General features: G+C 40.7%; 1 protein-coding gene across 3 annotated transcripts in view; it reads left to right on the top strand.

Annotated features, from left to right (window-relative positions):
* Positions 1–16631, top strand: part of asap2a (ArfGAP with SH3 domain, ankyrin repeat and PH domain 2a) — a 70300-nt gene extending 53669 nt beyond the window's left edge. The window contains exons 13-29 of one of the 3 annotated variants that reach the window (XR_015778653.1): positions 277–325; positions 784–950; positions 3131–3264; positions 3861–3955; positions 4858–5047; positions 5251–5336; positions 5661–5776; positions 7287–7354; positions 7474–7581; positions 8235–8469; positions 9400–9552; positions 10984–11107; positions 11536–11591; positions 11746–11825; positions 13093–13212; positions 14000–14065; positions 14993–16631. Coding sequence is in view for 2 of the 3 variants with exons in the window: in XM_042500530.2 (XP_042356464.1) it covers positions 277–325; positions 784–950; positions 3131–3264; positions 3861–3955; positions 4858–5047; positions 5251–5336; positions 5661–5776; positions 7287–7354; positions 7474–7581; positions 8235–8469; positions 9400–9552; positions 10984–11107; positions 11536–11591; positions 11746–11825; positions 13093–13212; positions 14993–15067 (1856 nt within the window). In the remaining variant the exon portion in view is untranslated. The remainder of the gene's footprint in view (positions 1–276; positions 326–783; positions 951–3130; positions 3265–3860; positions 3956–4857; positions 5048–5250; positions 5337–5660; positions 5777–7286; positions 7355–7473; positions 7582–8234; positions 8470–9399; positions 9553–10983; positions 11108–11535; positions 11592–11745; positions 11826–13092; positions 13213–13999; positions 14066–14992) is intronic. The other 2 variants (XM_042500530.2, XM_042500531.2) reach the window with 2 other exon arrangements.

The raw sequence follows: 16631 nt of genomic DNA, 5'->3' as shown, positions 1-16631 counted from the left end.
TGGAGACACGACATGATTTAAGTTATTTTGGATACAGATGGTTAAAATAGTCTTCTCTGGTTAATAGATTGTGATTCACTTCTGAAGACAGAAATAAGAGCTTAAAGTGTTTCTTGTTGTTTTCTGTTCAGCAGTTTGACCTGTTGGCATCATATTTTAATGCCCTCTGTAGAGAGAGTTTTCACCTCCGTCTCCACTGCTCTTTGATTCATTTCTCCTCTCTTTCCTCTCCCACTTCTCTCTTCTGTTGTGTCATCCTTTTTTTTTTATTTTCAGATGACAGAACATATCACTTTCAGGCCGAGGACGACCAGGACTGTCAGATGTAAGTGCCTGTTCCTTCCTTCCCTTTGTGTGTGTGTGTGTGTGAGTGTGAGTGTGAGTGTGTGTGTGTTAGTGTGTGTGTGTGTGTGTGTGTGTGTGTGTGTGTGTGTGTGTTAGTGTGTGTGTGTGTGTGTGTGTGTGTTCGGTCTTGGGCCTAAGTGCATCCTGTTTACCACCTCGGCCACTTTCCACACACTTCCTACCTCACACCCAGTCAGACGCTTGGCCTTGTCCTTACCTCCCACCTCCTGACCGCCCACCTCCTGACCGCCCACCTCCTGACTATTAACGGCCTTTTACTCCCATCTTCTCTCCCCTTTTTAACTCCCCCCTTTACTTTCTGCTCCGTCTGCTCACATCCCCACCTCTCAACCTTTTCCTCTGTCATTACTCACATTTTTATCTGCCTGACTCACCTTTTCTCCTGTCACTCCCCCCGTCTCCTCGTCACTCCTCCAGCTGGATCTCGGTGCTACAGAACAGTAAAGAGGAGGCGTTGAATCAGGCCTTCAAAGGAGACCAGCATGTGGGCGAAAACAACATTGTGCAGGAGCTGACCAAGGCAATCCTGGGAGAGGTGAAGAGGATGACCGGAAATGACGTGTGCTGTGACTGCGGAGCGCCCAGTGAGTGACAATTGACTAACGGCTCAGAATCAAAATTAATTTTATAATATTTGAATATTTTTTGCTGAGATAAAGGGTCCGTTGTTTTTTTTTTGTTGTTTTATGGGTTTTGTTTGTTTGAAGCTTATTAGCTGTATTATTGCTGAAATTTTTCTAGATCATACCATACATTTTAGACTGATTTTCATCCTTTTAGGCAACATTTAATAATAATTTTATATACTTCTTCACTTGCTTCTTCACCACACCTTAGAGAAGGAGCAAGCCGATACATGATATATTTTTAATGTTTCTAGCCCTATGAATAAAAGCAATGTGCTTTTCAAATCCTCCCTTCATCTGGAGCTTTTATACCACAGTTTTTTGGTTATAAGTTCCTTCTTTTTTTTTTAAACATTTTATTGTAATTTTATTTCACTGAGTTGAAAAATAACTTGCAGAGACATTATCCTCGTTTGACATAAGAAATCCATCACAGTGACCATTTTTTATTTTTTTATTGTTTATTGTTGTGGTCCAGTTACATGATCGTTGCACAATAATGCAATTAAATTTTGTGTTTCTGTGTGTTACACACACACTCACACTCTTAGTCCTCTGAAAAAAATTCAAAAAGCTTTCATATATGACGTGTAGTTGTGGCTGAAGGCATAATGTTTTCGGGTTGTCTGTCTTTCCATCGGTCCATGCGATACCTCAGGAATGCCTTGAGGGACTTTTTTGAGTTTGGCACAAACGTCCACTTGGACTTAACGATGAACTGATTATATGTTGGTTGTCGAAGGTCAAAGATCAAAGTTACTGTGACCTCACAAAACATGTCCTTGGCTATAACTCAAGAATTCACACACTAATTATGATAAAATTTCACAGATCAAAGGTCAGTTTCAGTGTGACATCATAACGTTCTGCAAAAACACTTTTCTGGCCGTTTCTCAGTGTTATTTGTCAGAAACAGAAGAGGAGACATTTGGTCAGACATTGGATTGGTGACACTAATCTAAGACTAAGAGACACTAAGAGTCTATAACTACTTGTGAAGGGAGCGCTTGCTGATGAAGATTAAATAGATAATTAAATAAAAAAATAACAAGCAAATTCATATTTTACCAATGTCATACACACGTCGCTGTGTGCAGTCTGAGGTTTTGCATATATGTCAGTAGTGATGATTTTGTTGTTGCCCATGCCTGTTTGTGGGGAAGAGTTTCTTCTGTGAGTTTATTTGATGCCTTTAGCCATCATATAACTGCTGGAATTATATGAATGTTTCCAAATTGTGAGAGGTGCTGTGCGCACTTTACACCCACAGCAGCAGTAACTTCATTGGTAATTTAAATCTCTAGACAGCGGGACAGGATCAGTGAGGATCTAAGAGTGATTATCCACAGGTCTTTGGTAAAAATCTATTTTCATTAATGGCAAATTATCATAAGAATCCTGGGGAAGGAGTGATAAAGGCTATATTCGGTGGAAGTATTGACTTAAAAATCACCCAAAATCCTTCAATTGTAGTATTGGCTTCCTTATTTTGTTATGAAATAAAGCTAACATTATGCACACTGCAGTGGATTTTTTCAAGCATGTTTATAGACTCTGAAATGAAATGAACAATGATATGTGGGCTGTAAGGTAGGAAATCAGACTAAAAAATGTGTGGTATGTTTTGGCAAAGTGTTAGCAGTGATGTATAAGCATAGTTGAGACTGTGGCCTTGGTATGAAACTCCTTGGTTCAGAAAATGCTCAAAGTCCTGAAGACTGGATCCTCTTTATATGTGGAAATATTCTGTCTTGACCTTGAAATCAGTTTATTCCTCAAATCCCATGAAATTTTCTCATCCAGACGTGTATACTTTTCCATACTGTATATGGCAAACACATACAATATATACACCGAGTATCTCAGCCAGACATAGTTACAGTTGAGCTTGGTCACTTTCCTCTGACATTGTGTGCTGTGAGATAGTAAAAAGCCCTTCAAGCAGCTATTAAATTTCCAGAGCCCACAGCTCTTCACAAGGACACATCAAAGTTGGCTCACGTGCAGCAGAAATTACTTCAGCTTTAGTGGTTTTTACCCAAGGACAGCATGTCACCCATATTCATTTCTCCCCTCATGTGTCATTTACCTCCTCTTCTCTGCATTCTCTTCACATTTTCTCTCTCTCTCTCTCTCAGACCCGACGTGGCTGTCCACCAACCTGGGCATCCTCACCTGTATCGAGTGTTCAGGAATCCACAGGGAGCTCGGAGTCCACTACTCCAGGATCCAGTCCCTCACTCTGGACGTCCTCAGCACCTCAGAGCTCTTGGTAAATCACTGTTGGTGTCCGTCTTCTCGCTGAATCACCTCACGTCCTCGGTATTTGTCACAGTTTGAGTCACTTCAGTGTATTGATTTTTCCCGCACGAATCTCTGGAGATTTTCAGGCAGGATAAAACTGGAGTAGAGGACAATAGACTGAGTGAGGAGCAAAGGAAATAAGGGCAAGAGGGACAGTGAGTTGAGACTGGGAAGAAGGAGAGTAAGCATCACTCCAGGCCTCAATCTCCTCTCTCCTCCAAGACCTCTGGAAGTCTTCACACTTAGAATAGCTGAGATTTTTTATGGCTTTTCTAATCACTGTTTGGTGTAGAGATTTACCGCCTGTGGGACACTCGGGATTAAATGCTTCCAGTCATGATTGCTTTCCTCTGTGTTAAAGACGCCAGTCGCGTTAGCCACAATCAGACAGGCGTTGTGCAGTTTGTATGGCTGCACACACACACCACTGTATCCTAAGGTGTGAGTTAGTAGGCAGAGATGACAACTTTTAGATTAATGCATGTGGTGCAGAAAATGTCTGGTATAACCATAATGTGTGTGTGTGTGTGTATGTGTGTATATGTGTGTGTGTGTGCTCCACAGCTGGCCAAGAATGTGGGGAATGCAGGCTTTAATGAAATCATGGAGGCTTGTTTAAGTGCTGAAAATGTGGTGAAACCCAACCCTGCCAGTGACATGTAAGTCACCCCTCCAACTTCTCTCCTCCATCACTGAACTTTCGCTCTCTCTCTTCTCACTTGTATCACGTCACACTCGATCAACAGCTGTTGACACCATCACTGTGATGCGCTCGTTCATCTTAGCCAGCATTGTACTGATCAGGTTCTCTGAATGTTATTGATTATCGATTCAGGCGGGTCACTGATCTAATGGGCTTGACTGACATGATATAGGAAATAAGTACTGATGAATAAAGACGGTAAGACGTAATATAGAATTAAAATAGGATTAGAAACAAAAGCAGATTTTATACAAGAGCAATTCGAGACAAAATTACAAGGCAAGAGTGACATTGGTGGGATTAGTAGAAGCAAAGTCAGCAAAGTATAGTATACATTAACAATTCACCAGAATAATGTGATGATAATGACAATTTGTTTTCATACACAAATAATAATTATATAATTTTCTACCGATAAGGATCTTACAATCAAAACAGTATCAAAAGAGGGAGCAGTGCCATCATTGCAGTCAGTTTCTCCTGGTTAGGAGTGTTCGTCATTCAGGTTTTTACCGGGAGCCAAATTATCCAAAACAAACAGACCAGCTGGAGCCCAGCGGCCGCTGAGGTTTACTCAGCTTGTTTCAGCTTGTTTTTTGATGACTTAAGATCCAGATATCTGATGACTTTATTTATCCTGAGAGAAATTGCTATGTAGCAGTTGCTGCTTTTCCTTCTAATAATGAAACTCAAACACTGAAATCAGTCATAACAAAAATCAAACTAAAGTGTGTCTATTTATCTGTTATGATAAGTGGCTTTTGATTGGTGCGTGCTCGGTTTTAAAGCGCAATCAAACCCATTCTCATAAAGACTGTAAATGTAACAGAGCGGCCGCCTCTTCACATGTCTAACCAGGCAGGCGAGGAAAGACTTCATCACAGCCAAATACACGGAGAAACGATTCGCCAGGAAGAAATGTCCCGATGCGACGTCGCGGCTCCACACGTTGTGTGACGCGGTGAAGGCCCGTGACATCTTCTCCCTCATCCAGGTCTACGCCGAGGGAGTCGACCTCATGGAGCCCATACCTTTGGCCAACGGACACGTCAGTACACAAAATACTCTCACCTGTGTGATGTTTGAGCTGAGTCTGTCCTTCAGTGGTGACTTTGAAACATCCCAGCTGCTTTTCCACCAGGAGTTCTTCACAATCTGTTGCATTTTTCTTCTGCGGCTCTCTAAAAACACCTTGCACTCCCAGGGGAATATGAAAACATTGTGCAAATGTTTTATCTTTATTTATCGTAGGAACAAGGGGAGACGGCTCTTCATCTCGCAGTCAGACTGGTGGATAGAACGTCTCTTCACATCGTTGACTTCCTCACTCAGAACAGGTAAACAGGAAAACAACAAGTAAACAAAGCTAGAAAACACATTTGCTCTTCACAGCAGTTACTTGTTTCGTACAGAATTCAATATGCTGCAGTGTTTTTTATACCGTACAGCAAAAATCGAACACACCACCATAAAAAACAACCATTTGTCTAATCGATGTCTCTTAACATGTGTAATTCACAACATTTGTTTTTTATTAGACTAGTTTGCTCTTAAAAATCTGTCATTATTTTACCTTTTTTCTTGGGGCTAAACAGAATAGGGTTTTATTTTATTCCTAATGCGTTGGGATTTAAAGTTTCCCTCTCTGTGTCTGTCTGCAGTTTGAATTTAGATAAGCAGACAGCCAAAGGCAGCACAGCGCTGCACTATTGCTGCCTGACCGACAACAGCGAATGTCTGAAACTGCTGCTGCGGGGGAAGGCCTCCATAGACATCGGTAAGGAAACACACCAGCAGCAAACAGGGCTGTGGTGTTTTATTCACCGTCCAACTTTTCTCTCTCCTTCTCTATGTGATTTTCTTACACTTTGTTTGTTTGCATCATCCATTTTTTTTAATCCAGCACAGTTTTGTGTGTAAAGTGCTTCCAAAGTTCTTAAAGGGCCAGCGTGTAGGATTTAGTGGCATCTATGTTAGAGGTGAGGTTACATGTAGGAGAGAGATGGTGGCCGATGTATAAACACGAATGGCTTTAACGAGACATAGATTTTAATATTACCTAAATACTGGACCAAGTATGGCGTCTATTCATTTCAAGGGAGTTGCACGCCTGGCGCATACACTAAAAAAGTGTTTTAGCTTCCAGGTTTACTTCTGTGGTATGTGGCCCACTGACTATGCTGACTCCACCCGTGAGTTCCCGTTCGACTCATAGACTTTACATTATGATTATGTCACGTATTTTTAAATCGCTTTTCTCTGCTTGAGGAAGGTTTTCTACCTTCTACCTACCTTAAAAAAATTCAACTTCAACTACCTTAAAAAATTCATAAAAAAAATTCAGGCATAGACCACACTGCAAAACTAAGAGTGGGCACTGAAAAAAAATTAGCTGCAAGGCTGAGCGGCAGGAAAACATGGCAATGTAAAGATGTTGATATATATAAGGTAACAAAAAAAAACAAGAAGAAATTGCCATTATATCCCCCTAAAATCCTATACACAAGACCTTAAAGAACACATGGTGCAACCCTATTTAACCAGCAGGGGAAAAAAATGATTTTTCATAATTCTAGTCTCACAACCTGCTTCATATTGTCATCTTTTGAAGATAAAGATTCTGATTTGTTGAACATTTAATCAAGAACCATGTATAAATATTCAGTCTGCACTAAAATTCAAGATAAGAATAGTCACCTTGAACAACTAGTCCAAAAATGCTGCTCACTTCTCTATGCATCAGTGATAATCCTATAATCCATATACTATGGAAGGGGCAATACTACATAATGAGACTGTTTAAAACAATGCAGGACTTTCACTTTTACTGAGGTAACGTAGTATTACTTTTGTTTTGTAAATATGAAGTTTACTTGTATATTATATGTTTGTTCCACCACTGTCTCACACAAATGTTTTCTCTCACTGGCTCGTCCTCCCTCACTCTCACACAGTCACACACTGAAACACACACACACACGTACCCCTTCGTCCAAGTCATTCAGGTTCAGTTCCCAGAGGTGTGGGCTCTGCCAACAGACCATGGCAACTCGTTCTCACATCACTAATCTTTGTGCGCCACTGTGACATCAACAAAACAGCCAGATAATAGATAGAGAGAAAAGGAGGACAGAGAGAAACCAGAGAGTTGTTCAGTGTGGGAAACAGGCGAATTACACAGTGTCACAGTGAAATAGGAGGGAAGAAAATGGGCTGCGTGTTTGTGATCATGCGGCAGGTGGATACAGTAGTATGTGAATACATGTTTCTGTTGTTTTCCTTTCCAGCTAATGAGGCCGGGGAGACGCCGCTGGATATCGCCCGGAGGCTCAAACACCTACAGTGCGAGGAGCTGGTGAGCTTACTGTGTTTAGACTTGGCTTATGCCGGCAAACACACATCACTTCCTGAAACCGTGATAAGAGCTGTCAATCATTTGCATTTACATGTTTGTGGATTTGTTTGTGTTTATAGTTGAACCAAGCGCTGGCAGGGAAATTCAACGCCCACGTCCATGTTGAGTATGAATGGTGCCTGCAGCATGAGGACTTGGATGAAAGTGATGAGGATCTGGATGAGAAGGTGAGAGACATTTTTGTAAGAGAAGTTTACAAAGAGCTACACTTCGACAAGAAAACGTGAATGATAAAGTAAATAAAAATAACATATTCAATGAAAGTGTAACAAAAGGGAAAATTCACTGACTATTAGAGGATAACGACACCTGAAGAACCCTAAAACATTTTGTACATGGCCATTTTCTTTTGTTTTTTTACTAATGAAGAAAATATTTTGTCCTTCAAAACTAAAGATGCTGATTTCATTTTTATACCTCCACACCACTGAGATGTGTGGCCGGACGCATTATGTTTTTGGGTTGTTCATCCAACTCTTGTAAAAGAAATATTTCAAGAACGCCTTGAGGATATTTCCTCAAATAAAATAAAAAGCATAAAGGTTCGCTTGGACTCAGCAATGAGCTCATTAGAATTTGGTGATCAAAGGTCAAAAGTCAGGGTCTCTGTGATCTTGCATCTGTCCCATTCTCGTGAACGTGATACCTCAAAAACATCATGAGGGAATTTCTTGACTGAAGAATAAACTGAACTAAATTTTTTTTAGTGTGACTGTTAAAAGGGTTAAATTACGCACTGTACATGGTTAACACAAACAGTGAAGATATAAATGTCCGTGAACCACATCTGATCTGTTCTCCAATTACGCTGCCCCTTCAGCCCAGCCCTCATCGCAGAGACGAGCGTCCGGTCAGCTGCTACACCCCGAGCAGTAACTCCCACCTCCAGGCCAGTCTGGGCACTGCGGGCCGCGACGCCATCGGCCTCACCAAGGACAAGCAGCGTGCCTACATGCCCAATCTGGTCAACAACGAGACCTACGGCACTATCCTCAACGCCAACCCGTCTCAGCCTGCCACCACCTCTGCTCCGCCCCTGCCCCCGAGAAACCTGGGTAAGCTCAGACACAGCAGCATCAAAAGCTGGAGAATAGAGGGCAAACATAGATACTAACATATGAAGGCAAAATGGAAGTATATCTCATCATCATTTCATGAATATCTTAAAGTTTATGTGGATGAATAGATGCAAAAGATAGAATTAAATCTGATGACCTTTCTGGCCTGAATCTGCCCTCCTTGTCACCTTGGAGAAGAGATATTTTTAAAATATGCCTCAGAGGTACAATCTCATTTAGAGCTGTTGGGTCCTGGTCTCATTTGGCTCTGTGTGGCTGGTTTCCAAAGGCTTTATGTTAATTACTCTGCACGTTTTTAGTGACTTTTTGACCTGTTTCAAAACCTCAGATGTCTCTGGGTACTGGAGCAAGGGAAAGTCACATCAGAGACCGATGATTTGGCAGCTTTTCCAGAAAGTTGTCGACTTTTTTTTAAAAGTGAAGTCAGCTTCGTACATTAAATGACCCTAAATCTAAAGGGCAGGATTTCTTTTTATGTCTGAAATAATAGCTTTGGGCTGCCAAATTCAGAGTCATGACAAAGATTACTTGATGAAAATGAACTTTTACTGATGAAAGTCTGTTTATGTGCTGCTGATAAAAGCCTTCATCGTAGCTTTACAGGCTAACAGACTTGTGACATGTCCAACACATTTGGTCTTTAATAACATTAGTGGCTGTCTGGAGTTCTGCCAGCAGAGCGGAGGAGAAACAACCAGCTGTGTTGCCCACCTCGCCTCACCGCAGCCCCCGGCCCCGGCATTCTGGACATTCCCTCTCCCCATTAAATGTCACTCGCAATTACACTCAAAGGGAAATGGCTTGAGTTTTAAAGTGGACGCCGGTTCTGGCAAAGTGCAGTGCACTCTCAGTCTGTCTCTCGTTCTTCATCTTAAAAGCTCTTCTCTTCTTCCATCTCTGTCTCAGTCCAGTTATCCGGTCTGGGGGGCATCGGTCAGTCTTCGGCGTCCAGCAGCTGGAAGCCCGGTTCTTTAGACCTGGTTGGCCGACAGAGGTCGTCCTCAGACCCCCCCAACATGCACCCTCCTGTCCCCCCAATGCGACTCACTTCAACCGGAGGTATGGACCCCAGCAGAATAAATCCTCTTCAAACTGTAGCACTGCTGCAGTGCAGATGTTGGTTTAGTTTAGTGTTTTCAACTCGGAGTAGTTTATGTTTTCAGTGTTTACTAAAAACATTACTGTAAGGAGGCATTTAAATGTTACAGTCACCAAGGGTCTATAAAAGCATACACTTTAAACTCTGCAGATGCTGAGTTGGAGTTTTATTTGTTTGCACAATAAATAGAAGAATCAAAATTGTGCAGGGAGAACAAAAAATGCCCATACAGGCTTATTATTTATATTTTCTGAAATAATATAAAAACAAATCCACAATGTTAAATATGAGAAGCAGTTATATGCACAAAAAAAGTACCTGGACACTGTAATGTTCCCCAAGTAGCCCAGAGGATGTAGAGAGGGAAGTAACAATAAAATGAAAATGGGGAAATGAGTAAAAGGACAGTAGGATTAGCATAAGGACGGGTTATATTAACAATAATAAAATATTATGTTTCCAAAAAAGGCTTAAGGACACCAACTGCTGTACTGCTTAAATGAAAAAAATAACTGTAAAATTATACCAAGAATACAACAATAACCACACTTCCTCCACACGAGAGTTAAGTTACTGAACCTGAACACCACAAGAGAGGAATTATAGCCAAACATACATAGCCCTTAAGCTGCCGGCTGGCCCTCTGGCCCCGTCTGCTCAGCACTCTCGACCTTAAATCACCATCACCAGTGGGCACCTGAGCAGAGACACAAATGCAGCCCCACAGCAGATAACACCTCTCCAATTCTGGCCAAAGGAATTCACAGTAACAATATAATGGTTAAATACTTTATTTTTATATTAAAGTAAAAATAAATAAAAATAAATATTTATTTTATATTTATTTGAGAATAATTATAATATTATCAGTCAAATTCATCTTGTTTACGTTTGTGTTTTGTCATTTTTTTTGGTAAATGAATTACATTTAAAAAAAAACAAGAAACAAAAATGATTTAAGAGGTGTGCGATTATTTACACTTACTATTACCATGTGTATTATATAATACATGTTAATAATTTATTAATATGATATTAATATTTCACTTTTTAAAAAATCACGGTTATTGTCAATACTGGCATATTGCACCACATTTTTATGGATATATTTCCAATGAATATGATTACCGTGACAAACGAAACAAAACTGAGGGGACTGGCAGCTTCGAGACGAGGGCTGCAACTAATGCTTGTTCTCTTAACTGATGAGTCCATTATAATCACTTATCCCTTTATTGTCACTGAATGATTAATCATTTAGCTTGGAAAAAAAAACCACGCATACGTAAAACCAATTGTGAGGTCTCTAGATTGCTTTTTTCTGTCTGCCATCTAAAAAAATCCATATGTCCAATGGTGTATTTATTTTGCAAAGTTATAAAGCAGCAAAGGTGTGTTACTGTGTGTCCCAGGTCTGGGTCCTCCTGTAGCAAAGATGGAGGCCATGAGCATACAGTCCAAGTCAAGTCAGGGACCACTGGGATCCAGAGCCACACCATCTAAATCTCCTGCAGGGTAAGAACATGTCAGCATTTTTTGAGTGTTGAAGCCTGCAGTGGCATTTATGCAGCTTAATTAGCTGCACAAGAAAACAACAGCTTCATATAATTCACTACACATGTGCGGGGAAGTTGTGCGTCACCTCAGGGTCGTGTGTCTTGCTTGTCTTGTAATGTGTTTGTTTCCCCGGAGGAATGAGCCGACATGGCTGCTGTTTAGCTTCTTCATTAGCTTCCAGGCTGAGCTTTGCATCGAGCCAGACAAGCCATAACTCTTCTTCGCAGTCGCTCTTTTGTCTTTTTGTGTCCCACAGGGTCTGATAGTGCTGTAATAAATCTGTAAGAGAGCTGTTGAGAGTCTCAGAGAGCTGGACAGCTTTCTGTGAAATTTGTTTCTTTATTTGACTTCGTTGATTAAAGTACTTTTCTTTTTTGCTTTGACAGCAATGATAAAAGTTTCAGCAGACCCCTAAATCGAACAGTATCCATCGAAAGACCAGGTGAGTACACAGATAAGAGAGACGAAATATCAGCTCTGTTGAATCTGTGTCTGTCCAGTGTACCGAGGGTCACATTGTTCTACTATCTGTTTCTTCAGTGGAAACGTGGAAAGTTTTGTTGTCGTTGTGATATAATTTCCTCTTCCTGTTCCAGCTAAGGAAGTGCCAGGATGCCCCCAGAACTCCATCGGTCAGTCTCTGCCGCCAGCCCCCACGCCGAGGAAGGCCTTCCCGGTGAGTCCCTCATTCCTTCTCTCACTATCATCCTGATTTGGTCGATTGTAATGTGCTTATTCATTCATGCTGTTGTGCAGCTTCACTGGCTGCTCATTTTCCAAGTGATGGTTAATCTGTTATTAGTGTATTGCAGAGCCTCTTGCAGGGCGACCTTTTGTCTCAGTGTTTCCACTTCAGTTGTACATTTCCTTCCTGTCCTCCAACAAGCAAAGAGCTGCTTTCTTAGCTTTTGTAGAGAAGCTTTCTTTTTGAGTAATTTATAATTTTATAGCCTGCAATTACAAATAACAGTGACACTTATCTTATCTGAGCCTTATAGCAGCGTTTTCTTTGTTATTTCATTTGTGCCTTTGTGCTGCACTGATTATATGTTATCACTTTAAAAGGTTTTATGGTCAATACTTGCAGCTATTTTTCAACCATTAGTCTTCTGTACAAATCCAAACAAAATCACATTAAAAACTTAATCGTGCAAAGACATATGTTCAGAGGTGCCAGAACAACACAAAAGCAGATCAAAATACACACAAAACAGAAGAGATTAACCAAGACGAGTCAGTTTTATGTGATCAGCTCAAATTAAACCGTGTGTGTAACAAGCAGAGTGTATACCCACTGTGATCGCTCCCGCGCACGGCATCTTATTTTCTGAATAATGCACTCTTTTAATAGCAGGAAAATAGTAGATTATTATTACTTTAGACCTGTTTTTTGTTGATCGGTTGGTTGTCTGATGCCTCAATAAGCCAAAAATGTGCCTGACCACACCTCAGTGCACAGATGGGCGCAAGCTACTTACACAACATGGGTGCTGGCCGGGAAAATGACAACTGCATTGGCTCAAAAATATCAATGACAGTTACGCTGTGCTGTGTTCTGCTTTGCGCCTGTTGTGAGATGGCGTTTAAAATGTTTCCAGCCATTCAGCCTCAATAGCCCAAAAAATAACTGGGTCTCTTAAAGCTTTACAATTTATACAGTGTGCAATACCCCGTGTCATTAGTCCCTCAATTTGGAAAAAGAAAAAATTCCCCCAAACCTTTAAAAGGGAGTTAATAAAAGACCAATACCAGATGACGGGAGCGCCCGAGGAGCTTAGCCCTGTATCTGTCTGTATCTAATTGGACACACTGACTTCATCTTCTTCATCTTGTAACTTGGCCTTAGTTCCCAGTAATAATAAAAAACATCCCAACAGTACATTTTCTCAATCCCTTTTGCACCAACTTGAGCAAACCTTTGTGCTTTTTGTTCTGTCTCTCAGAAGCAGAGGCCGAAGCGAGTAAAAGCCATCTACAACTGTGTAGCCGACAACCCGGACGAGCTGACCTTCTCTGAGGGCGAGGTGATCGTGGTGGACGGAGAGGAGGACCAGGAGTGGTGGGTCAGTATCTCTCACGCTGCAAATCTAAGTGTGTTTTTGTATTTTGGATGCTTTTTCTCAGATTAAAACACAAAGTGCTTCCAGTCCAGCTCATGTCCCACTCTGGTCCCATTTTCACCATGTGGATGTCAGTGCACTCGGTAACCATGGTGGCCAAAGCAAAAAGCCATGACCTCATTCAGGCTGATATTCCCCCTCCTCCTCTTTTTCCGCCTGCTGCTGCTTCCTCTGTGGAGCCCCTTGTGTGAACATCGACCAGCTGCAACTTGTTTTCCTCTGAGCCACCTCTGCAGATATGACCGTATTTAGTCACTCTCGCTCTCTGTGTGTATGTCTGCATGGACCCTAAAGTCCCCTAAGGGTCCCTGCCATATTTCCTCTCTGTCTCGCAGTCAGTAGCGTTATCACTCTTTTAGTGTCTAAAATTTAGAAATCAAAGCACAATAATGAGGCAGCATGAGGAGGGGATGAAGTCAGCTGTAATGTGACTGCAGTGCTTTAGTAGGCTGTAAAATAGGTCTCTTAGCTGGAAAACAAGCATTTTTAATTTCTAAAAACAAAAATATTTCATGATAGAAATCAAATAAACGTCAGAAAGATGACTTGTTGTTTGTAGAAACTGTGTATATAACATAAATATTCTGTTTAGCCTGTATCAACAAAATTGCTTATTATTCTGTATTTATTTCCTCAGTGGCTTGTCATGTTTTCACTTTTAAGCCTTTTATTTTACTACTTTTATATTTATTTTTGAAAACAGAAACATGTCCTAGCTTTTTATTTTCAGGTATAGAAGACGTTTAAAATGACTTAAATGGACGTATTAAGTACTGTCTTCTGTTTTTTGGCCAAGGTAATATAATGTTGAAATGTTATTTAAGATATTATTTAGATGTCAGTTGTGATTTAGAGTAGATTAGATGGTGTTTGGTAAGGCTAGATGTTGGTTCTGATCTACTGATTCTCCTCAGTTTTATATGTTGAAAAACCAAAAACTGTTTTCAGATTTAATCATGAAAACGTTATTTATTTGTCAGTGATAAATTACAAATTAGAGAATATCATTTTTTTTATTTTTATCCCACACGTAAATAGCCATCTTTTATGTTACTTTTGGACAAACTAAACTGAAACTTTTTGGCATACTGTAAGAACTTGATTTCCGCTATGAACACATTTTAGATATCATGCATCCCTAATAAAGCCAGGAAATGTATAAGTAGGCACATATAATAAAAATCTTTGGCTATGAAATAAATAATGTATAAATGACTGAGGCAATAAATAAATATATGAATATATGATCAATTTATTTTAAAAAAGTAATTAATTAAGTAAGTAATTTTAAAAGAATACTTTTATTTATTTCAGGGGACTATTTCCTAATGCCACATTTGTTTTCCAGGTGCTTTTATTTCCACCTGTTTGATTCAGATGAATGGATTGTGGTTATCTAACCAGGATATTCATGTAATTCATAAGCATCTGGTTATTCATTTAATATTGACCTACATGGCATTTCACAGATCACTCCTATGATTTTAATCGATAGAATTCTTTCATTAGTGATTAATTGAAACACCTAGCACTGGTTGTTTAGTTGTGTTTTAGTCATGTGTATGTGCCTTAGATTACTCATTTTGTTGAAAGCAAATAAATTACATAGTGTTTTAGCATTTCCGTGACATTACGCCCTCCTCGTAGAAACAAAACCCAATTGGACCACAGCTTGCTGCCTTTAGTCATCCTTTGATGTAGCTGCTGTCTTCCCTCTTCACAGCTGGGCCACATTGAAGGCGATCCGATGAGAAGAGGAGCCTTCCCGGTGACATTCGTACACTTCATCGCTGACTGAAAGGTTCCTCTATGGGTCTCAGGAAGCGTCACGGGATGCAGCGCCCCTCCTTCACACGTCTCTGTCCAAACCAGCCAGCAAAACACCCACCATCGTCCCAGTGTTTGTTGTCGACATCATCTTTATCATCATCAGCGAGCTTCTTAAAGTGTCACTGCTGTACCGCCACCTCGACTGTATGGGTGCAGAAAGTCTGGGTGTCATTCCTCGTGGGACTGTACGTGGTTTTAATGCTTGCTGTTAATGTTTCTGACAGACTCTTAAGATTTAAAAACAATGATTGTAGTGAATGACCTCTCGCAATAAATGCACTTTGCTTGTCTTTATCCTCGTTACAAAACATCAGACGACATGTGACACAATGAAGGTTAAAATGTACAGTATTCATTTCATCTACGTTCTGTTCAGCTGCATTGTACAGAGAAGACTACAGCAATGTATTTTAACTTACTTACAACTGTAAATGTGAACACAGTCAATGCGCTTACGCTCCACATCTGCGCATGAGCGATTTTAAATGCCTACCTGCTCATAGGTGCGACCTTTCATCCCTGGAGGCCTCCTGTGTGGAGGTTGTTCTAATGGTGCTAAGTGAACCTCAGAATATGCTTGAAGCTGTACCCGAGGGAGCGCTTCCCTGTCCCCATTTCAAGGGCAGACTGGTGTTAAAAGGGGGGCAACAATAATATAAAAATAGTCTGTCACAGGTGTGATGAAGCAGCTTCTCCACACACACACTGCCTGTGCTGTCTCATCATAGAGGATAATATTCAACACTCCAGTTCTTCCTCACGGTTTTAGGTCTGACGCTGACTGCAGCCAGAAATTACATTCATGCTGAGTCTGACACCTAGGGCTGTCTTCGCCTGTCATCTGCCTTATTAGAGGAACAGGAAGTGTTTGTGTGTGTCGTCTGCACAGAATAAGCTGAGAATGAAAGAATATTGAAGTAAAGAGAGTGTAATGAAAAGCAGGAGTTAGCTCTCTTTTGTCGTTTCCTCTTTTTTTTGCTCACAAATGAGCTGATTTAGTCTCTATCTTTAAGGAAATTTCCTTCCTACAGCTTAAGCCTCTCATATCTGTGCATCTCCGGGGTCCCATGATGTAGAAAGATGAGTTTATCAATAGTGTTATGGAATAAATATCAAACATTCAATGTAATTAACTTCGTTTTGGTTGCAGAGCAACTTTCTCTCTGTTCATAGTGTTGATATTTAGGCATTTAACCTGAAACCGGAGCCTTCCGTGGGTTTGTGAATGACGAGAAGAGAAGCATGTGAATCGTAGCTCTCTTCATCACTGGAAACAGGAAGATTTAATAATCTATTCATGTAAATAGATTTGATTTTGTTGATATTTATATGTTAAAAAAGAAAAGAGTTGACCTGGGCAGTGAATGTCTTCTAATGCGCTGTGGTGAGGAGCAGATGCAACCTCAGCTGGACCTGTGTGTGTGTGTGTGTGTGTGTGTGTGTGTGTGTGTGTGTGTGTGTGTGTGTGTGTGTGTGTGTGTGTGTGTGTGTGTGTGTGTGTGTGTGTGTGTGTGTGTGTGTGTGTGTGTGTG

This window comes from Plectropomus leopardus, chromosome 14 (genome assembly GCF_026936395.1).
Source record: "Plectropomus leopardus strain MGB_pleo_1.0 chromosome 14, ASM2693639v1, whole genome shotgun sequence".
Lineage (NCBI taxonomy): Eukaryota > Metazoa > Chordata > Actinopteri > Perciformes > Serranidae > Plectropomus > Plectropomus leopardus.
The sequence above is the reverse complement of the archived record's forward strand: the minus strand, read 5'-3'. Positions and strand labels throughout refer to the sequence as shown.